Genomic DNA, 23,637 nt, shown 5'->3' with positions numbered 1-23,637 from the left:
CGGCGCTCTGCTTTCCTGCACTTACTGTGAGCACAGCGGCCGGAAAGCAGAGCGGTGACGTCACCGCTCTGCTTTCCGGCCGCTGTGCTCACAGCCAGTACAGAGAAGCAGAGCGCCGGGGACAGACAGCTGAATGTAAGTATGTAGTGTTTGTTTTTTTTACTTTTACGATGGTAACCATGGTAAACATCGGGTTACTAAGCGCGGCCCTGCGCTTAGTAACCCGATGTTTACCCTGGTTACCGGCATCGTTGGTCGCTGGAGAGCTGTCTGTGTGACAGCTCTCCAGCGACCAAACAGCGACACTGCAGCGATCGACATCGTTGTCGGTATCGCTGCAGCGTCGCTTAGTGTGAAGGTACCTTTAGGCTAGTTTCACATTGTGTTTAGTAGATTCTGTTTAACGTATCCGTTAAACGCATGTACAGAAATGAGCCAAATTTGTTGAAAAATTGGCTTCACGTTAACGCTTGCGTTAACGCACGTGACTGCGTTTATGTCATTCTGATGTCTGTCCGTGAAGCATCCGTTTGTCTGCCTTCAGGCACTGAATGAAGTTTTATTTATTTATTTTCTCCTTTGTCAGCGTCGGGTGTGGGTGCATACACATTCTCCATTTTGAAAGCATTGAGTGAACTTCTGCTAGCAAGATGATTGTGTCTGAGCTCGTTAGATTTCGCTTGATGCGGTTGCGACTTCGGCAGAGAAAGCGTATTTCTCAAAGGAGATATTGGATCCATGAAGTGAATTTATTACGGAATACATATGGTGCCTTTCACACCCTGTATGTTCAGCTTCGGGATCATCCCTTTCAACTATATCTTCAGATGTCCATTGAGACCTTTGATGTTCTGCTCTCGCATGTGAAGGATGAGATACATCATCATCGCAGCACTTTACGTGAAAGCATTTGTGCGGAGCAACGTTTAGTGGTGACTCTGAGGTAATTATCCTTTTTTAACACTCTTCTATTAACAAAGACAAGATGTAATTTATCTTGGGGCATGTATAATTATGTACATTTTGGCAATTGTCTCATTCCATTTTAACTTGCCTTTTTGTTAGTTGTCCTTTAAAATCATAACAACATGTTCACAGTGCTAATTTTTTTTTCTTTGTGATTGCCGACAGATATCTGGCTACCGGAGAATCTTTTGCGTCACTGCATTTTCAATTTAGACTGGGGAAATCAACCATTTGCCAACTGGTTAGTGAAACTTGTGATGCCATTTGGAACAACTTGCAACCACTTGTCCTACCAACCCCGACAACGGAAATGTGGCTAGCGATTTCCAAACATTTCGAGGATGTGGCTAATTTCCCCAATTGCATTGGTGCCGTGGACGGCAAGCACATTCGGATTAAGAAACCAGCGCATAGTGGATCCCTATACTATAACTACAAAAAATACTTTTCTATCGTGTTGATGGCTATTGCGGATGCTAGATACCGTTTTGTTGCTGTGGATATTGGTGCATTTGGATGGACGAATGATTCCAGAGTCTTCAAAGACTCCAACATGGGGAGATGTTTGTGCAGCAACAATTTCAACATACCCTCATCACGATCTCTTCCGGTGACCGAAGGCCCAAGTTTGCCCTATGTTTTAGTTGGGGATGAGGCGTTCCAACTCAGACGCAATCTCCTAAAGCCATACTCAAGCCGTACTCTAAACTCCACAAGACGCATTTTTAATTATCGCTTGAGCCAGGCAAGACGTTATGTGGAGTGTGCCTTTGGTATTTTGACCTTAAAATGGTGTATCTTACTAACTTGCATGCAACTGCAACCAGAAAATGTGGACCGTGTAGTGAAGGCATGCATCTGTCTGCACAATTTTGTTTCCAGACATGAACCCCAGGTGGTTGACCCCGATGACTGTGATTCGAACCTCATGAGCATAGAATCGACTGCTGTTCGGTCTACAGTTGAAATAATGAGGATTCGTGATCAATTTGCTAATTACTTCACATGAAGGTCTTGTTCCATGGCAAGACAGACACGTGTGAAAATGTTGATATTGGTGAAATGTGTGGGGCAATTCTCTTTTTTTTTTTTTTTAGTTTATATAACCTTACCTATTGTAAAAAGTTCAAGCCATACAAGAATATGAAATTTTATAATAACATTTAAACTTTACTAAAAATCTTTTGAAAACATTCCAACCTCATTGTTGGTAGACATTTTAACATATGAGATCCCATAGGGATGAACAAAAACATACACGAAAAACTTGGGTACCCTAAAATTTAACAAAAAATTTTTTTAAACGCAGTAATTGCAAAAGTTTGTTGTTCGTTTAAACAGTAATTACAGACTGTGATATTGCGTGGGCGTATTGTCTGCCCAACTGTACGATGGACTGCTACATTGCCTCTGCTGTTCTATACTCGGTTCACCCCGGCCTCTGTATTGTTGTTTGTATACCGGCATGTCCATGGTTCTTGGTCTCGAGGAAGTGGGTTCCTGAGGGGCCAAAAATTCGTCGACTAGGTCATGCAATCTTTGCCTAAACATCATATTTCTGTGCGGCGGTATGTTTTGGAGTACAGGCACATATGACAAAAACAGGAGCTTCCACTCATTGGCTGCATATACAGATTCATGGGATTGCAAGTCCGTAATTTCCAGCCTCAGGTCTCTGTGTTCACTGCGACACAGATCCTCTACCCGTTGGGGTCCATCTACAATTATGGCATCGACTTCATCTTTTCTAGATGATCGCTTGCGTCCGCGGTGTGCTTGCAAACGGGCACTGACAACAGGAGCCACAGTACTTCTCTCCATAGATCGTGGCTCGCTCAGGCCAGACACATCTTCAGCGCCCGTCTGCTGGCTTGTTTCCAGTTCAGATGGCTTCGGTTCCTCTGCCACTCGCGGCGCAGCGGTACTGCATATCGTTCTATAACAAAAAAATAAAAATATTTAAGAGATTTTAATTTATACTAGTTCGTCTCTCACACCGAAGCTTTTTACTTACGAGCGCTGTGACAACGTTTTTTGTAGAAACAGCAATTGCTCATAATGCACATAAGGGGTGACACGTTTGCCACTAGATCCACTGGGGGTGTTTTGGCTGTTGCGGAAGTCCCGTACAAACCGATCTCTAATGGATCTCCACCGGGTATGGACAGCATCAGCTTTAAAGTTAAAAAATAAAAAAAATTCTTTGACAGCTTGCAATCTTTACATTTCGCAAGTTAAGTTCATCAATATTTGTTCATCAATATTCATCAATATTCCTTTGGCCTCACTCAATGGTCCTCTGAGGCCACTCACAAAGATGGCCACACGCTGGACCTCATCTTCACCCGCCTCTGCTCCCTTACTAATCTCACTAACACACCCCTCCCCCTGTCTGACCACAACCTACTGACATTCTCGTCCCTCTCCTCTCCTAGTGTGCAACCCCCACTCCACAAACTCACTCACCCTCGCAGAAATCTCAAACATCTCAACTTACAATCACTCTCTGAGTCCCTTCTCCCTCTCACAGACATAGCTTCCCTTCACGACACAGATGCTGCTGCCACTTTTTATAACACAACAATAACAACAACACTCGATTCGGCCGCCCCACTCATGCATAGTAAAACTCGTACAATTAGCAGGCAGCCCTGGCTGACCAGCCTGACCAAAGAATTGAGACGGGCTTCAAGGATTGCTGAGCGGAGATGGAAGCGATCCCACTCTGCCGACCACTTCACTACATACAAGCAGTCCCTCGCCAGCTTCAAGTCTGCGCTCACTGCCGCAAAACAAACTTACTTCTCATCCCTCATATCCTCCCTGTCCCACAACCCTAAACAGCTTTTCAACACTTTCAATTCTCTACTCCGTCCCCCCGCACCTCCTCCCTCCCCCCTCATTTCTGCTGATGACTTCGCCTCTTTCTTTAAACAGAAGATCGATACGATCAGAGAAAGCTTTGGCCCACAGCGCCCACTGCCCCTCTTAGCTGCTCAACCCTGCTCCTCCAAAACCAGCTTCTCCACCATGACAGAAGATCAGCTCTCCACCCTCCTGTCAAGATCACACCTCACCACCTGCACGCTTGACCCGCTCCCATCCCACCTCATCCCTAACCTTTCCATGGTCTTCATCCCAACCCTAACGCACCTCTTCAACCTCTCACTCACAACAGGTGTCTTTCCCTCATCCTTCAAGCATGCCAAGATCACACCCATCCTCAAAAAGCCCTCCCTCGACCCATCCTCTGTGTCTAGCTATCGCCCAATATCTCTTCTCCCTTATGCCTCCAAATTGCTGGAGCAACACGTCCATCTTAAACTGTCCTCCCACTTCTCCTCCTGCTCCCTCTTTGATCGGTTACAATCAGGCTTCCGTTCCCATCACTCAACTGAAACTGCCCTAACTAAAGTCACCAATGACCTACTAACTGCCAGGAGCAAGCGACACTACTCTGTCCTCCTTCTCCTGGACTTGTCTTCTGCCTTTGACACTGTTGACCACTCCCTTTTGCTACAAATCCTCTCATCTCTTGGCATCACAGACTTGGCCCTTTCCTGGATCTCGTCATATCTAACAGACCGAACATTCAGTGTCTCCCTCCCCCACACCACCTCCTCACTTCGCCCCTTGTCAGTCGGTGTTCCTCAAGGCTCTGTTCTAGGACCCCTACTCTTCTCCATCTACACTTTCGGCCTGGGACAGCTCATAGAATCCCACGGTATGCAGTACCATCTCTACGCTGACGACACGCAGATCTACCTCTCCGGACCTGACCTCTCCTCCTTGCTTACCAAAATCCCGCACTGTCTGTCTGCCATTTCAGCCTTCTTTTCTGCTCGCTTTCTACAACTGAACATGGAAAAAACAGAATTCATCATCTTTCCCCCATCTCACTCTACCCCTCCACCAGACCTATCCATCAATGTCAATGGCTGCTCACTATCCCCAGTCCCACTCGCCCGGTGCCTCGGGGTGATCCTCGACTCTGCCCTCTCTTTCAAGCCACATATCCAAGCCCTTGCCTCCTCCTGTCGTCTCAAACTCAAAAATATTTCCCGGATCCGTGCTTTCCTTGACCGCAACACTGCAAAAACGCTAGTGCATGCCCTTATCATCTCCCGCCTCGACTACTGCAACCTCCTACTCTCTGGACTCCCCTCTAGCACTCTGGCACCACTCCAATCCATCCTACACTCTGCTGCCCAACTAATCCACCTGTCCCCCCGCTATTCCCCAGCCTCTCCCCTGTGTCAAGCCCTTCACTGGCTTCCTATCGCCCAGAGACTCCAGTTCAAAACCCTCACACTGACATACAAAGCCATCCACAACCTGTCTCCTCCATACATCTGTGACATGGTCTCCCGGTACCTACCTACACGCGACCTCCGATCCTCCCAAGACCTCCTTCTCTACTCCCCTCTCATCTCTTCTTCCCATAACCGCATCCAAGACTTCTCCCGTGCTTCCCCCATACTCTCGAACTCTCTACCCCAACACATCAGACTTGCGCCTACCATAGAAACCTTCAAAAAGAACCTGAAGACTCATCTCTTCCGACAAGCCTACAGCCTGCAGTGATCCTCAACCTACTGAACAGCCGCACAGCCAGCTCTTCCCTCTCCTAGTGTATCCTCACCCACCCCCTGCAGACTGTGAGCCCTCGCGGGCAGGGTCCTCCCTCCTTATGTACTCGTGTGCCTTGTTATCTGCTCATGTTTAATGTATTTGTCTATATTTGCCCCGTATTCACATGTAAAGCGCCATGGAATAAATGGCGCTATAAAAATGTATAATAATAATAATAATAATAATATTTACCAATTTTTTTCTTTGAGGATGCCGACTTCTCCAAATATCGTGGGTCCAACTGGCATATGATTTTATCCCACAACTTCCGATTTTTAATTATATCGTGGTGGGAGCTGTCACTTTGATCCCATATGGACGGATTGGCTTCCACTAGAGTGATAAGTGTCTCGTTCTCTATGTCCAAGGGCTCTTCGTCAACCACAATGTTCCTTTATTTTGGCAGGCTGCTTGGACTATGTAAACACAAAACGTTATATTACAATGTATACGTTCATTTTTGGTTGTATATAACAGTATCTCATCGGAAAAACTACATTTTATTATTCAGTTTATCCTAAATTTTTCCCTTTTTTAAAACAACTTTTCAGAAATTATTTTGCAATGTTTAATTTGGTTGCTTGTCCTTGTAGGGTTTTGTTTATGTTATGATATGTATGTACCGTATATACTCAAGTATAAGCCGAGATTTTCAGCCCAAATTTTTGGGCTGAAAGTGCCCCTCTCGGCTTATACTCGAGTCACGGTCGGCGGCGGGGTCGGTGGGTGAGGGGGAGAGAGCGTGTCGCATACTCCCCTAGTCCCGGCGCTCCCCCTGCCGTCCCACGGTCTTCGGTGCCGCAGCTCTTCCCCTGTTCAGCGGTCACGTGGGACCGCTCATTAAAGTTATGAATATGGACTCCACTCCCATAGGGGTGGAGCCGAATATTCATTTCTCTAATGAGTGGTAACGGTGACCGCTGACAGAGGAAGAGGCTGCGGCACCCGGAGACCAGCTGTCCGGGGGAAGGAGCCAGGGACGCCGGGAGCAGGTAAGTATGTCATATTTACCTGTCCACGTTCCACCCGCCGGGAGCCGCTCTGTCTTTGTGTCCTCTTGCAGTGACTGTTCAGGTCAGAGGGCGCGATGACGTACTAGTGTGCACCGCCCTCTGCCTGAACAGTCAGTGCGGAGAGACGCTGAGACGGGACGCTGAGGAGCTGCAAGCAAGAGAGGTGAGTATGTCGGTTTTTTTTTTATTGCAGCAGCAGCAGCATTATATATTGCACAGATTTATATGGAGCATCTATGGGGCCATACTGAACGGTGCAGAGCGTTTTATATGGCACAGCTTTATGTGGAGCATCTATGGGGCAATAATCAAGGGTGCAGAGCATTCTATATGGCACAGCTTTATATGGAGCATCTATGGGGCCATAATGAATAGTGCAGAGCATTATATGTGGCACAGCTTTATATGGAGCATCTATGGGGCCATAATGAACGGTGCAGAGCATAATATATGGGGCACAGCTTTATATGGAGCATCTTATGGGGCCATAATGACCGGTGCAGAGCATTCTATATAGCACAGCTTTATATGGAGCATCTATGGGGCCATAATGAACGGTGCAGAGCATTATATGTAGCACAGCTTTCTATGGAGCATCTATGGGGCCATAATGAACGGTGCAGAGCATTATATGTAGCACAGCTTTATATGGAGCATCTATTGGGCCATAATGAACGGTGCAGAGCATTATATGCGGCACAGCTTTATATGGAGCATCTATTGGGCCATAATGAACGGTGCAGAGCATTATATGTGGCACAGCTTTATATGGAGCATCTATGGGGCCATACTGAACGGTGCAGAGCATTATATATGGGGCACAGCTTTATATGGAGCATCTATGGGGCCATAATGACCGGTGCAGAGCATTATATATGGCACAGCTTTATATGGAGCGTCTTATGGGGCCATAATGAACGGTGCAGAGCATTATATATGGCACAGCTTTATATGGAGCATCTATGGGCAATAATGACCGGTGCAGAGCATTATATATGGGGCACAGCTTTATATGGAGCATCTTATGGGGCCATAATGAACGGTGCAGAGCATTATATGTGGCAGCGCTTTACATGGAGCATCTATGGGGCAATAATGAACGGTGCAGAGCATTATATATGGCACAGCTTTATATGGAGCATCTATGGGCAATAATGAACGGTGCAGAGCATTATATATGGCACAGCTTTATATGGAGCATCTATGGGGCAATAATGAACGCTGCAGAGCATTATATATGGCACAGCTTTATATGGAGCATCTATGGGGCCATAATGAACGCTGCAGAGCATTATATATGGCACAGCTTTATATGGAGCATCTATGGGGCCATAATGAACGGTATGGAGCATCTATTTTTATTCTTGAAATTCACCGGTAGCTGCTGCATTTTCCACCCTAGGCTTATACTCGAGTCAATAAGTTTTCCCAGTTTTTTGTTGCAAAATTAGGGGGTCGGCTTATACTCGGGTCAGTTTATACTCGAGTATATACGGTAGTTTTTTAACCAGGGTTTTAGACGTTGTTAGATATATGTTTCTTGTATTATGTTTGATTAGTAGGTTAGATTTTTTATTTAAAAAAAAAGGAAACAATTTTTTTGTTTTTTTGGGGTCAAAAAGGAACATTTATAGCGTGATATTTACCGCTTGTAGTTGAGGCGAAGACAGACGGCGAGGCTGTTTTTTTTTTTTGTGTGTCCTTGTTCAACAACCTATGGTGTAATAAAAAAAAAATTACAATTGTTGTATCAATTAATTTATGGGTGAAATACAAAAAATGTGTGGCATGTACCTTCGTTGTCACTTTTGCCAGTTTTTTTTTGGGTGGCCTAGCAGGTTCCTATTTGCAATAAAAACATGATTACACAGGATTACCTCAATACACTGGAGTGAGACACAACATTATTGTGGCTTTTTAAAGTGAAAGCCTACCGATTGGGAGGAGAACACCGCAGACACACTGCTGCTGCTGCTGTTTGATCCCTCACTATCCGACATCTGTGTGCAAACAAAACAATACATTTTTAGTACACACACATCCGACGGGCACTACACACTCAAATGATGTATACAGAAAAATATATACATAGAATTGTACTTACATTGCCTCTGATCGCTTGCAAGACACACACACCGTGCTGCTGGCGTTTTCACAGTGTGTTTGCAGTGTCTCTCCTCCTAAAAATGGCTGCAATCATATTTCCTGTCACATGACCACATGGACCACCCTCATTAACGCAATTCAAACGTATGGTTTCATTTGGACATTTTGTATGATTTGCGTCTGGCTGCGTTCGCAATAGCCTTCAATGGCAGAATTGATGCTTCCGTTACTCTTGCGTTAGCTTGACCGGACCCGAAAACGCTGCAAGCCGCGTTCGAAGGTCCGTCATAAAAAAACAGAATGTGGCAAACGCATGCCAATTTTGACATGCGTCACGATGCGTCATACAATGCAAGTCTAAGGGTGCGTTACAATGTCCGTTACATTGCGTTTTCACTACTTAAAATCGTGTCCATTAGACGGACTCCCCTAGCGCAATGTGAACCTAGCCTTATTCACACCAAGTTATCTACCTCAATTCAAACCAGGCTCATTGGTTATCGTAAGACTGTAGCCATCAAGCTCATTGCCTTCTTGTAACGCTACTGTGTACGCCCGCAGTCTTTCGTCTATCCCGACTAGGAAACTACTGTAAATTCCAGGACCATAACTGAACCACTCCTGGAAAAAAGCTGCAATGTAACTCATCAAGTGCATTGTGGAAATGTGATTTCTTATCTCAGAGATTTAAGTCATACTTAGTGATGAGCAAATGTTCGGATAAGGCATCTTTGGCATGCTCGAAAATTATGTGCGAGTCCCTGCGGCTGCATGCGAGTCGCCCATTAGGACAGTGGGGTACTCAGTACTGGGTCCGGTTGCAATTAAAGGGGTGGTCACGGTGGCAGCAACGGTCTTTAAAGGGGTTGTGGAAATAAGGAAAGTTTGTGACGCCACCTGTGGTTCTCGGTCAGAGGTGACTGATGCTGCTTAAAGAGGTCCTCTGGGGGCGATGGTGCTGCAGCAAAGATGGTGTCGCTTCCCACAGATGAAGCGGTGTCCTCAGGGCTCCCGGTGTACTTGGCAGAGATGGTGAATGCCGCAAATAATTGGAGGACACAGGGTTGCAGTCTTTACCGGGTTTACTGGCGTTAAGCAGCCTCAGTCCAGGGTACCAGCAACAGGTATAGATGGAGTCCAGGCAGCCCGAAGACAGGTGGAAATCCCCTTGACAGGTCAGTTTGGGAGCCTTCCACTATGCGCTGGTCTGTGGTCCATTGCTGCCTGTAGCTCTCTAACAAGGCCCTCTTTCTTCCCTGTCAAGGGACAGTACCTGCACGGTAGGCAACTTGAGCCGTCTCTTTGGGGTCTCTGTCCACGGTGACTCCGGACTCTCATTGCTGCTGTACCTCCGGTATTATGTGGGCAAGTCCCTTTTAGTTTCCTACCCTCCGGTTCTGCCGTGGGACCTGTAGTTCCTCGCGACCTCGGGCTCCCGATGCCCGGTTTCTGCGCTCAGCTTAGAGAGGCCCAGTTGCAGGCCTCCTCTAGCTCCTAAGTCCTTCTGTGCTCCATCACTGTCTGCTACCAACTGTCAACTGTAACTGCCTAGCAACTGCCAAGCAACTGACTCCTCCCGATGAGAGAGCACCTCCCCTCGAGTCGGGTGTAGAGCTCCCCCTTCTGGCCTGGAATCAGAATGTGTTGCATGTAAGGTTACCTGCCAAAGGGACTCCTCCTGTCTCCAGGCATGGCATTACCCTCCCCTAGAGGAAGGCAATACCACTGTGGTACCTGAACTCCTGCGGTGCCACACATGCTCAAACATATTTTTCAAGGACGACGAAGACGCATGATCAGATAACACCTTATCGAAGCATGTTCGCTCGTCATCAGTCATAGCTTCAGATCAATAAATGAGGGGCACAACTCAGAGATCTGCAGTGGTCTCAAGCAATGGGGAGGTGGCCGCACATGTGAGGTTCTCTTTATTCTCTGATCAGCCTCTATGCAAAAACAAAAAACAAAAAACCCTGTGCCTTCAGCACCAACAATACCAGAGATGCCATGATTTAACTTTTTTTTTTTTTCATAATTTTCTAAAGATATTTGCATGGAAGAAGCGTCTCCCCGGTCTGTGATCACTGACATAGACCTGTATTGACCAGATTTTTTTTTTTTTTTGCAGCGAACGCAAAGGTTTTGACAGCAGCTCGGTTTGTATCCATGTAATTTATGTTTTCAACCGTGCAGCTGTAGTCATCCAGATCCATCCTTCACAGCTGGAGGCTAAATCTATGTATAACTATGTGCACAAGAAGCCAACTGGGTGGGGGGTGGTAGTGTAGAACAAAAGGAGCCAAGAGAAAGCCATAGATGGAGGTTCATAGTGTTGTCAGTCCTCGATCTAATGGGACAAGTAACATTACAAGGACCCGCAGTCCTGACATTACGTACAGGTCCTGGTCCGGGTGAGGGTCCCTGTTATATCTCAAAATGCTCTTGTCCGATAGATAAAGAGCGGCTCACTGTCTTTCTAGACAACCCCGTGACTTTATTGCAGCGCTGGCTTGTTGGATTACTACAAAGGACCCTTTAATGAATCAGTACAATGGGAAACTTCAGGCCACATCCAGCAATGATCTCACGGTCATGTGCAGACATCTACGCTGCAGAACGCGATCCTGACTGTGGATCCGGCTTATCCAGGATGGCTGCTGCAGTTTACATTTGGACTCTCCACTGCCGGCTGCAAGAAGATATGGAGGTTTCACATTTGCATAAAAAAACAAATGAAGCAGTGCATTATAATAGATATATAAAGATTCATTATCAAATTACTACAGACATTTTCTGTTCCACTTCCTGTAGTCCTATGTGTACAGTCCAATGATGAGCAGAAATAACAGCAGTCTCCAGAAAGGTATTCAGTTGCTTATGATGCCATCTAGTGGATATTTTGTGTCTTACATGGATGATACTATTAGCAGTCAGGAGGTGGAACCTCTTCCAGACTATGAACGTACATTCTGCCAACCAGTGGCCCTTGTAAAAGGAAAGATGGAAAAAGTAGTGTAGAATAAAGGTACCGTCACATTTAGCGACGCTGCAGCGATCTAGACAACGATGCCGATCGCTGCAGCGTCGCTGTGTGGTCGCTGGAGAGCTGTCACACAGACAGCTCTCCAGCGACCAACGATGCCGAGGTCCCCGGGTAACCATCGGGTTACTAAGCGCAGGGCCGCGCTTAGTAACCCGATATTTACCCTGGTTACCAGTGTAAATGTAAATTAAAAAAAAAACACTACATACTTACATTCCGGTGTCTGTCGCGTCCCCCGGCGTTCTGCTTCCCTGCACTGTGTAAGCGCCAGCCATAAAGCAGAGCGGTGACATCACCGCTCTGCTTTACGGCCGGCCAGCGCTCACAGTCAGTGCAGGGAAGCAGAACGCCGGGGGACACGGCAGACACCGGAATGTAAGTATGTAGTGGTTTTTTTTTTACATTTACACTGGTAACCATGGGTAAACATCGGGTTACTAAGCACGGCCCTGCGCTTAGTAACCCGATGTTTACCCTGGTTACCAGTGAAGACATCGCTGAATCGGCGTCACACACGCCGATTCAGCGATGTCTGCGGGTGATCCAGCGACAAAATAAAGTTCTGGCCTTCTAGCTCCGACCAACGACATCACAGCAGGATTCAGATCGCTGCTGCGTGTCAAACACAACGATATCGCTATCCAGGACACTGCAATGTCACGGATCGCTAGCAATATCTTTGTTAAGTTGTTCAGTGTGAAGGTACCTTTAGACCACTTTCCCACAGTAGCATTTTGGCCAGTATTTTGGATTAGTATATATAAGCCAAAAGTGGAACATACAGAGACAGAAAGGCTAATAGAAACGTTTGCACTTCTTCTTGTAAAATTGTTCTATACATGGTTGCCTGACAGCTCTAAATCAGGCTTCCACAACGTACTTTGCGCTAGCTACTCCATCTGTCAAGTCCCAGAGGAACCATGGCCTTCAACTTTATCCCCTGTAAAGGGATATGGACTTACACAGGGGCCGTGGGTTGAGACCTCGGAGTAGCTGCTGGCCAGTGGAGCAGGCTGTCAGAAATGATCAGATAGCCAAGTCAGAACCAGAAGGTAAAGAAAAGGGACAAAACAAATAGGCAGAAGAATAGCAAGAAAATGAGCCAAAGTCTGAAAAGGAACAACAGGAGCAGAGTACAGGGGTGTGGACCAGGTAAGGCAGAACTTTATAACTGGCAGTGGAAGACAGGGATTTAGGAGTTTATATAGTGAGCAGGCCTGCCAGGGCTAACAGCAGGGTGTTAATACTAAATTTGGTTCTTTGCTCACCCTTCCCAGGTCCAGTGACTAGTCTCCACCATTGCTCATGGTGTCTGTTATTTTCTGTCTCACTGACGTCTCGTCGGTAGCACAGTCAGAAACTAAGCTCTGAGCAGCCAGTGTCATCAGCTCGGAGAGAGCCGCTGAGATCAGTAATTGGCTACAACGCTATCAAGGTGACGGCAAACTCACAGACACTGAAAGCAACAGAGATTCAGCGCTGGACCCATAGATGGTGAGCAAAGCACTGTTTGTAGCCAGTGACAGCTTATAGACATAGTGATAAAGGAATAAAAATCATATCAATCCATACGTAACTATAATCAGTAAGTACATTAGCATTAGAGATACAAATTCTAATAACCTTTGAGGGAATAAACACAGAAGAGTCTAAAATTTACAGCAAAGAACCCTGAACAGATCTTTGTAATCATTCTCATGTCGGATCCCCCTTACTATACATAGAGGCTGAGAAAAAGTTCATTTTCTCCATATTTCGCTCGGCTTTGTGGGCTTGAGTTGTTTTAGGATCTTTCTTTCATCCCCCTTTTGTTTATTTGCACTACAATGGCAGAAGAAAATTTCATTCCCATGTGTTATTTCCAGCGCGGCATGCTATTTTCCCAGGAATTACCAAGCACATGAGGAGAATGGTGAAAATTGTGTTCTGTTTTTTTTTTTTTGTTTTCTTTTTAGCTTCCTTTAAAGAAGAAAATAAAAGCAAAAGTTGTATAGATATTTGTATTTTATGCGATCAACTTAACCCCTTCGAGAAAAATTACATACATGTCGCTCAAGATGATTGGGCAAGCACTGCAAATATTCTCAAAAACAAGGCATTTGATAGTTATACAGCCCTACAAAATAACAATGATGGACGAAATGAGAAAAAAACCTTAAGTCAGCACTTCATCATTTTTGGTTATATATTTCTGCATAGACTAGTATTATAGAATAGTTTAGGGGGTTTTGGGAACAGTATTTGCATGCATGTTTGGATTGTAAGCCATGTTGATTCCTTTCCCCCGGTATGCTGCCCCTAATGTAGAGTACCACTATACTATATGTACTGTATGCTGTATGTATTTGCTCTGTTATGAGTTCTATCTTGTGGCAACAGTATTAGATCACAGACAAAATGTCTCACCCCTATTACATTGCAGAGTCTGAGTGTATGCGATGATGTGATGCATCTTCAGCCTGACACACTGCCTCCTGCTTGTGATAGGTTTTTTTTCCCTGTTAGCACTTACAAGCAGGAGGCAGGGTAGACTAGTTAAAGCTGAATCTTATAGGATGTCATGGGGAGATGACACACAGCATTAGCATAGACATATACTAGATCACTGTTCTATTTTATTTAAAATTATATAAACAAATATCCACTTTAACCCCTTAGTGACAGAGCCAATTTGGTACTTAATGACCAGGCCAATTTTTGCAATTCTGACCACTGTCACTTTATGAGGTTATAACTCTGGAACGCTTCAACGGATCCCGCTGATTCTGAGATTGTTTTGTCATGACATATTGTACATCATGTTAGTGGTAACATTTCTTCGATAGTACTTGCGATTATTTATGAAAAAAACGGAAATATGGCAAAAAATTTTAAAATTTTGCAATTTTCAAACTTTGTATTTTTATGCCCTTAAATCAGAGAGATATGTCATGAAAAATAGTTAATAAATAACATTTCCCACATGTCTACTTTACATCAGCACAATTTTGGAAACAAAATTTTTTTTTGTTAGGGAGTTATAAGGGTTAAAAGTTGACCAGCAATTTCTCATTTTTTACAACACCATTTTTTTTAGGGACCACATCACATTTGAAGTCATTTTGAGGGGTCTATATGATAGAAAATAATGAAGTGTGACACCATTCTAAAAACTACACCCCTCAAGGTTCTCAAAACCACATTCAAGAAGTTTATTAACCCTTTACGTGCTTCACAGGAACTGAAACAATGTGGAAGGAAAAAATGAACATTTAACTTTTTTTTGCAAACATCTTAATTCAGAACCATTTTTTTTATTTTCACAAGTGTAAAAACAGAAATGTAACCATAAATGTTGTTATGCAATTTCTCCTAAATACGCCAATACCCCATATGTGGGGGTAAACCACTTTTTGGGCGCACCGCAGAACTTAGAAGTGAAGGAGCGCCGTTTGACTTTTTCAATGCAGAATTGGCTGGAATTGAGATCGGACGCCATTTCACGTTTAGAGAGCCCCTGATGTGCCTAAACAGTGGAAACTCCCCACAAGTGACACCATTTTGGAAACTAGACCCCTTAAGGAACTTATCTAGATGTGTGGTGAGCACTTTGAACCCCCAAGTGCTTCACAGAAGTTTATAACGTAGAGCCGTGAAAATAAAAAATCGCTTTTGTTTACACAAAAATGATCTTTTCGCCCACAAATTCTTATTTTCACAAGGGTAACAGGAGAAATTAGACCACAAAAGTTGTTGTGCGATTTCTCCTGAATACGTCGATACCCCATATGTGAGGGTAAACCACTGTTTGGGCGCACCGCAGAGCTTGGAAGTGAAGGAGCGCCGTTTTACTTTTTCAATGTAGAATTGGCTGGAATTGAGATCGGACGCCATGTCGCGTTTGGAGAGCCTCTGATGTGCCTAAACAGTGGAAACCCCCTACAAATGACCCCATTTTGGAAACTAGACCCCTTAAGGAACATATCTAGATGTGTGGTGGGGGTTCAAAGTGCTCATGTGCTTCACAGAAGTTTATAATGTAGAGCCGTGAAAAAAAAATAGCATTTTTTCTACAAAAATGATCTTTTTGCCCACAAATTTTTATTTTCACAAGGGTAACAGGAGAAATTAGACCACAAAAGTTGTTGTGCAATTTCTCCTGAGTACGCCGATACCCAATATGTGGGGCTAAACCACTGTTAGGGCGCACCGCAGAGCTTGGAAGAGAAAGAGCGCCGTTTTACTTTTTCAATGTAGAATTGGCTGGAATTGAGATCGGACGCCATGTCGCGTTTGGAGAGCCCCTAATGTGCCTAAACAGTAGAAATCCCCCACAAGTGACCCCATTTTGGAAACTAGACCCCTTAAGGAACTTATCTAGATGTGTGGCGAGCACTTTGATCCCCCATGTGCTTCACAGAAGTTTATAACGTAGAGCCGTGAAAAAAAAAAATTTGCATTTTTTCTACAAAAATGATCTTTTTGCCCACAAATTTTTATTTTCACAAGGGTAACAGGAGAAATTAGACCACTAAAGTTGTTGTGCAATTTCTCCTGAGTACGTCGATACCCAATATGTGGGGGTAAACCACTGTTTCGGCGCACCGCAGAGCTTGGAAGAGAAAGAGTGCCGTTTTACTTTTTCAATGTAGAATTGGCTGGAATTGAGATCGGAAGCCATGTCGCGTTTGGAGAGCCCCTGATGTGCCTAAACAGTAGAAATCCCCCACAAGTGACCCAATTTTGGAAACTAGACCCCCCAAGGAAGTTATCTAGATGTGTGGTGAGAACCTTGAATGCCCAAGTGCTTCACAGAAGTTTATAATGCAGAGCCGTGAAAATAAAAAATATTTTTTTTTTCCACAAAAAAGATTTTTTAGCCCCCAAGTTTTTATTTTCACAAGGGAAACAAGAGAAATTGGACCCCAAAAGTTGTTGTCCAATTTGTCCTGAGTATGCTGGTACCCCATATGTGGGGGTAAACCACTGTTTGGGCGCACGGCAGAGCTCGGAAGGAAGGAGCGCCGTTTTGGAATGCAGACTTTGATAGAATGGTCTGTGGGCATTATGTTGCGATTGCAGAGCCCCTGATGTACCTAAACTGTAGTAACCCCCCACAAGTGACCCCATTTTGGAAACTAGACCCCCCAAGGAACTTATCTAGATGTGTGGTGAGAACTTTGAATGCCCAAGTGCTTCACAGAAGTTTAGAATGCAGAGTCGTGAAAATAAAAAATATTTTTTTTTTCACAAAAAAGATATTGTAGCCCCCAAGTTTTTATTTTCACAAGGGTAACAAGAGAAATTGGACCCCAGAAGTTGTTGTCCAATTTATCCCGAGTACGCTGATGCCCCATATGTGGGGGTAACCCACTGTTTGGGCGCACGGCAGAGCTCAGAAGGGAGGGAGCACCATTTGACTTTTTGAGCGCAAAATTGGCTGTCGTGTTTGGAGACCCACTGATGTACCTAAACAGTGGAAACCCCCCAATTCTAGCTCCAACCCTAACCCCAACACACCCCTAACCCTAATCCCAACCTGATCCATAATCCTAATCACTAACCCTAACCATAATCACAACCCTTACCCCAAAACAACCCTAATGTCAACCCTAACCATAACCCTAATCAAAACCCTAAATCCAACACACCCCTAATCCTAATCTCAACCCTAACCTCAAACCTAACCCTAATCCCAATACACCCCTAATCACAACCCTAACCTTAACCCTAATCCCAAACCTAACCCTAATCCCAAGCGTAACCCTAATGCCAACCCTAACACCAACCCTAATCCAAACCCTAACCCTAATCCCAGCTCTAACCCTAACTTTAGCCCCAACCCTAACCCTAAGGCTACTTTCACACTTGCGTCGTTTGGCATTCCGTCGCAATCCGTCGTTTTGGACAAGAAACGGATCCTGCAAATGTGCCCGCAGGATGCGTTTTTTGCCCATAGACTTGTATTGCCGATGGATCGTGACGGATGGCCATACGTCGCGTCCGTCGTGCACTGGATCAGTTGTGTTTTGGCGGAGCGTCGGCACAAAAAAAAGTTCAATGAAACGTTTTTTTGTACGTCGCATCCGCCATTTCTGACCGCGCATGCATGGCCGTAACTCCGCCCCCTCCTCCCCAGGACATAGATTGGGCAGCGGATGCGTTGAAAAACTACAGCTGCTGCCCACGTTGTGCACAATTTTCACAACGTGCGTCGGTATGTCGGGCCGACGCATTGCGACGGCCCCGTACCGACGTAAGTGTGAAAGAAGCCTAACCCTAAATTTAGCCCCAACCCTAAATTTAGCCCCAACCCTAACCCTAAATTTAGCCCCAACCCTAAATTTAGCCCCAACCCTAGCCCTGACCCTAACCCTACCCCTAATTTTAGCCCCAACTGCTGTTCTCCTGCCGGCAGATGGAGACAGATGGCGGGCGCACTGGGCATGCGCCCGCCATTTTCTTCTGCCGGCGGCCAGGAGGAGCAGCAAGAGGATCCAGGGACCTAGGTGAGTATGCTAGGGTCCCCGAATCCCCCTATTTCTCTGTCCTCTGATGTGCGATCACATCAGAGGACAGAGAATTACACTTTACTTTTTCTTTTTTTTGCGGTCGCCGGTAAACAGTTAATTACCGGCGATCGCAAAACAGGGGTCGGTAATACCGACCCCGATCATGCTCTTTGGGGTCTCGGCTACCCCCGGCAGCCGAGACCCCAAAGATTCTCCGGGTGCCGGCCGGCGGGCGCACTGCGCATGCGCCCGCCATTTTGAAGATGGCGGCTCCCACCGGGAGACACGAGGAGCATCGGGGGAGCTAGGTGAGTATTGGGGGGCCTCCTGGGACCCCTTTTCTCTGTCCTCCGATGTGCGATCACATCGGAGGACAGAGAAATTAAAAAGAGATCGCGGTTTTTTTTTGCGATCGCCGGTAAACGGTTAATTACCGGCGATCGCAAATGCGGGGTGGGTTAAAAAGCCCCCGAATCATGTTCTCTTCGGTCTCGGCTACCCCCGGCAGCCGAGACCCCGGAGAAAATCGGCCTCTGGGGGGCGCTATTGACTTTTTCCACAGCGCCGTTAATTAACGGCGCTGTGGTTTAAGTACCCTTAGCGGCCGCCGTTAAAAGGCGTATCGGCGGTCGCTAAGGGGTTAATTTAACAGTTATGAACCAAAATTATGGTAAGGCCTTATTGCATCTGTCTGTATTTTGGATATAACCCAACCTATCCTCTGTTTAATTAATTTATTTTTTATGGTGCTGCAAGTTAATTTAAGGAGAACCACAGTTGGTCTTACATCTGGAATATAAACGGTATTACGTACAACAATGTTTCCCAACTCTGGTCCTCAAGAGCCACCAACAGGTCATGTTTTCAGGATTTCCTTAGTATTGCCTGATGATGGAATTCTTGCCTGTCCTTGTGATGCAATTATCACTTGGGCAATACCAAGGGAATCCTGAAAACATGACCTGTTGGTGGCTCTTGAGGCCCAGAGTTGGGGAACACTGGCGTACAGTAAAGATGCTTCCGTAATGCCTAACAATATCTGCCCCTGTTGGATACCTGACACAGCTTCAACCAATTACTGAAGAGCTCTATCTTGAGGTCTAATTCACACTGCATATTACAGCTTTATAAAACTTTTATCCAAGTGCTTATAATTGTATGGGGCTTTGCTGATATTTTGTTAGATCCCGTGTAATGCGGCAGAAAACATTCATGGCATGCTTGTTCTACATCACACGAATCATATGGAACGATTATAGGGGTATCCATTATTTGGTTATTAAATGGACTGTAACAAACAATTTCCAGCTTTTTTCTTACTTTAGCAGTAGTAATTTTTACCTGAACAGTAACTAAAGGAAAGAGCAAAGCATCATATATCACAGAAAGAAGAAGCCACTTAGCAGACAGTAGAGACCCACCAGCTATGGAAGAACATCTCTCATACATTTTTCAGCCTTTTCCATAGCTGCTTTGGCTTCTTCGTCAATGGTTACACCCATGGATGAAGTATACACGGCACTACGCATGGCCCCGGAGTGCACTTCTGCTAATCCTGCTCATTATAGTTTGAAGGTTTATCATGGCGCCACCATCACTTTAGATCATGTGAACAGCCAAAGGACGGCTTAGAATAATAGAAAAAAAATAACAATTAAAGAGTAATTATTTTTATATATATATATATATATATATATATATATATATATATATATATATATATATATATATATATATACACACATATATATATATATATATATATATGTGCATAGAAAGTTATGAAATGTGGAAATTACTTTATTAGGGGACTTATCCTCATTCCTATAAAGACAAATTGCATGTAAGTGGCTTCCAAATGTCTGCTTGTTCCCAGCCTACATACCGGTCTCCCATCTTTTAATAAGATTTGGATATTACGATTGAATTTGACCTTTCTCTTCCCATATCCAATATGGTTACCCTTGTCATCTCACATGACGGTCAATTAGGCCACTGCTTCTCTGCCGTGGGTAGCACTTAAGACCAGCACTTCCTGTCCCTCCACATCCCCAAAGGTGTCTGCACGGAGCGGTGCGTTCCACTGATGTCAATGAAACACTTGTTCCCTATATGCACTGCTGCCGTAACACTGGAAGTGAAGTACTCGGTGGCGGAGGTCCCGCCCTCATGCGCTTGCTGGACACGGCGAGATGCATCCTCTTCCGTTGTCATCATTGGCTCCTCTAGAACGCCACGGAATATTTAAATGGCACCTCTAGCACATAAGACACTGCCCCCCTAAGAAGCAATAGTGAAACGCGCGTTGGGGCTTAGGTGCAATCGTTAAGCAACTATGATGGGTAAAAGGTTTTTCCATCATCCCTTTACACACACTTGTGGCGTCTACTAAATCAGGATGACAATGTACTTGGCAATACTACCATGCCTATATACTGACTAGGCTATGATTCAGTAGATGAGAATTTGCCATAGCACATGTCACCACTTATTTCCCCTTCTTAGGAACTCTTGTGGGGTGACCTCATTTTTTGCGCATTATAATATGTCCTGTGACATAAATTTTGACCTGGGTTTTGGGATTTCCCTACTTGTTCTCTTATAGTGTATGCCTTCTGTTGCTCCATGATTGTACTGCTGCCCGCCTGTTTTCATAGTGTCGTCCTATTCTTAATGAAGAATCCCTCTTTTGTAGGACATATGAAATGGTTGGAGGCTTTATACAGAACGGGGCTGATTATTTTATAATATTTTTGTGTGCCCTTTACTGTTTAGGTAGTGTTAAAGCAAAGCAAAAAGTGGAGTTTTTTTTTTTTTTTTAATTGAGGCAGTAGAAAAAAGTTAATTACTATTATCTCCTGCACTCTCTTATTTGAGATACATTTTCTCATTCTAATTGAATGGATTCATTAAGGAAGTAAGTATAAGTCATTGAGGCAGAAGTACGGGTACAAGAGGTCAGGCAAGAAAAATAAGGGAAGTGAGCGAAGGGAAAATAAGGATGACAAATATTTACCCCGTCTCCATGTAGGAGTATTTTATGCATAATCCTACATTAGAGGAGACATTTACACTTTTTCTATTTCTTATATGCTTGGATGATATAACCATTGGAAATATACTGAATATACGGCTCCTAACTTCTGGAGCTTTTATCTCCGAGAAGATGAGATTTCACCTGTCATCTTGAACAGACACTCCGCTGACCATCACATCTCCTCCCTTTCCTACTCACTGCAACAAAACTTGGCAAGGGGACGCTTTTTTTTATTTATTTTTTTACATTAGAGAAACAATTTTGCAGCCTGGTTAAAACATCAGTAGAGTTAACTCTTAGTGTGAAACAGTATGGAGCCCAATTTACGCTGAAGCTTTGTGCAGCCCGTACTAAATAATGTATCGGTGCGAAACGCGCGTCGGGTGTGGTGGGTCCCCAGGAGCGCTCCATTTTGGTAACTATATACATTACTTCTTATCATGTTTTGATATATATATATGAGTATACATGAGTAAATGCACATTGGCACTTGCCGGTTCAGATTGTTTTTACCATTGATGTTATTTATGGAATTTCTGCTCTGGGTTACCCACCTTCAGTTCTGTGTCCTGGGTGTTTTACCCGCTACCATCTACTTTTAATATGTATTGTGTCTAATAAAGGTTATATGTTTTTTTTACCTCATAGCCTTGTGTGAAGGTTGTTTCTTTGGTGTTATGTGTAGGGAATCAGCCAGAAGCGAAAAATGTTCCATGTGCCTCCACAAAAAAAAACCAGGGTCATACAAAGGAGTAATAGGGCACTGCAGATTTTGACCTCACTCCAGTCCTCATATCTGCTCCCAGACGCTGAAGAAGGACCATTATTGGTCTGAAATGTGGCCACAATTCTTTTTGAGACCCTGATGATTTAAATAACATTAATTCTATAAGTTCAACTGAGGTCTGGACTAAGTTTGTTTCATGGTTGGCTTCTATATCAAAAAGGACCTGAGAACAGGTCAAAAGTAACCATATTTTGCTCTACTTTTATTCCCATTTCTCTCCTGAGTATTCAGATTTTGTTGTTGTTTGTTTTTTCATATCTGTCTTATAATTCCAGAGTTATGTTCCTATTTTTTAGTGCTAATTTTTATGGACTGAACTAAGGGGGAGTGACTTACAGGGTAAATTATGCACATCAGCCTAAAGACATGCCTATGAGGATCCTGTGAGCTCCACCCCCTTCATAAAGACCATGAAATTCAGCACAATATAAAAAGACCCATATCTATGGAACGGTATAAAAGATTAAAAAAAAACAATATGCAGAGGAACAGTAGGAGTAAAATATGAGCAAAAACGGTTCACTTTTGACTTGCTGACAGGTTTTGTTTAAGGTACTGTAATTTTGTGTCATTTTTATTTTAAGGCACAATCCGATTTCAAAGAAAAATTTTCACTGAAAATTGATCTCATATGTAAGACTTTCAGGCATTAATGAGAGAAGTATGTCGGGAGAATTTCTCTTCGTATACCCACTATATAGGTATACAGAGAAATAGGTCACTTTAATGTTTATTTTTTTTTTTACTAGATTTCTTTGTATGGAATACCAACATATACCAGCTCCACAAAGGCCAAAAGGACACGGTTTCCAATTCCTTAGGTTAATGAGGGCCTAGGAATATATTGAACGCATGTGCCAAAAGCTTTCTAGGTTCATACAACAAGCAGAGTGTGTGAAAGCAGCCTTAAAGAGGACTTTTCACTGGATTTTTCTATTTAAACTGTGTATGTCCTCGAATTGGCACTGCGCTGCTGATTCTGGAACAGTTTTTCTTTTTTTTATGTGTCCCTCCATTCCAGACTTATGCTCCCGGTAATAATGGTGTAAATATTTCCTTCAATCAATTTGGTCATGCACCACAGAACTTTTCTAGGGGTGTGGCTGTGTTTTGATTGGCCATCACCAAATAAGGAAAAGGAAACGCCCACAGAGAAGTTCTGTGGTATATGCCCACTTGGTTGAAGGGAAAATGTGCACCATTATTACTGGGGACCTAACTTTGGAAAGGAGAGGCACAGAAGAGAAATAAAAACTGTTACAGAATCTTTGGAGCAGCGGCAACTGGTGGAGGCACTCGGTTAAATAAAACAACAATTCAGTGAAAGGTCCTTTTAACTCATGTAATAATTGCATTTCTTTATATACTAAACATTATTTTATATATACATAGTGTTAGGTGCCAGGATTCTGTCATTGCACAGGGTAGATGCCAAGCCTTGTCTGCCTCTGCGGTCTCCCATGCTGCTCCGGCTGCAGTGGGAGCTGCTCAGCAAAGATGTCGATATCAGCATCTTGCCCAGACTCATGCTGTTCGCTTGGTTACTGCTGGCTCTCCAGCCA

The 23,637-nt window shown here is 44.2% G+C and overlaps 1 protein-coding gene across 1 annotated transcript in view; it reads right to left on the bottom strand.

Moving 5' to 3' along the window:
• Nucleotides 1-2,110: 2,110 nt before the first annotated feature.
• The window catches only part of LOC138666231 (uncharacterized), a 38,587-nt gene continuing 17,060 nt past the window's right edge, over nucleotides 2,111-23,637 (bottom strand). Inside the window, exons 4-6 of the mRNA XM_069754466.1 lie at nucleotides 5,791-5,990; nucleotides 2,981-3,140; nucleotides 2,111-2,902 (exon numbers count right to left, since the gene is read on the bottom strand). Coding sequence (XP_069610567.1) covers nucleotides 2,311-2,902; nucleotides 2,981-3,140; nucleotides 5,791-5,990 — 952 coding nt within the window. The 3' untranslated portion in view covers nucleotides 2,111-2,310. The remainder of the gene's footprint in view (nucleotides 2,903-2,980; nucleotides 3,141-5,790; nucleotides 5,991-23,637) is intronic.

The sequence above is a fragment of the Ranitomeya imitator genome, chromosome 2, assembly GCF_032444005.1.
Source record: "Ranitomeya imitator isolate aRanImi1 chromosome 2, aRanImi1.pri, whole genome shotgun sequence".
Classification (NCBI taxonomy): Eukaryota; Metazoa; Chordata; class Amphibia; order Anura; family Dendrobatidae; genus Ranitomeya; species Ranitomeya imitator.
The sequence above is the reverse complement of the archived record's forward strand: the minus strand, read 5'-3'. Positions and strand labels throughout refer to the sequence as shown.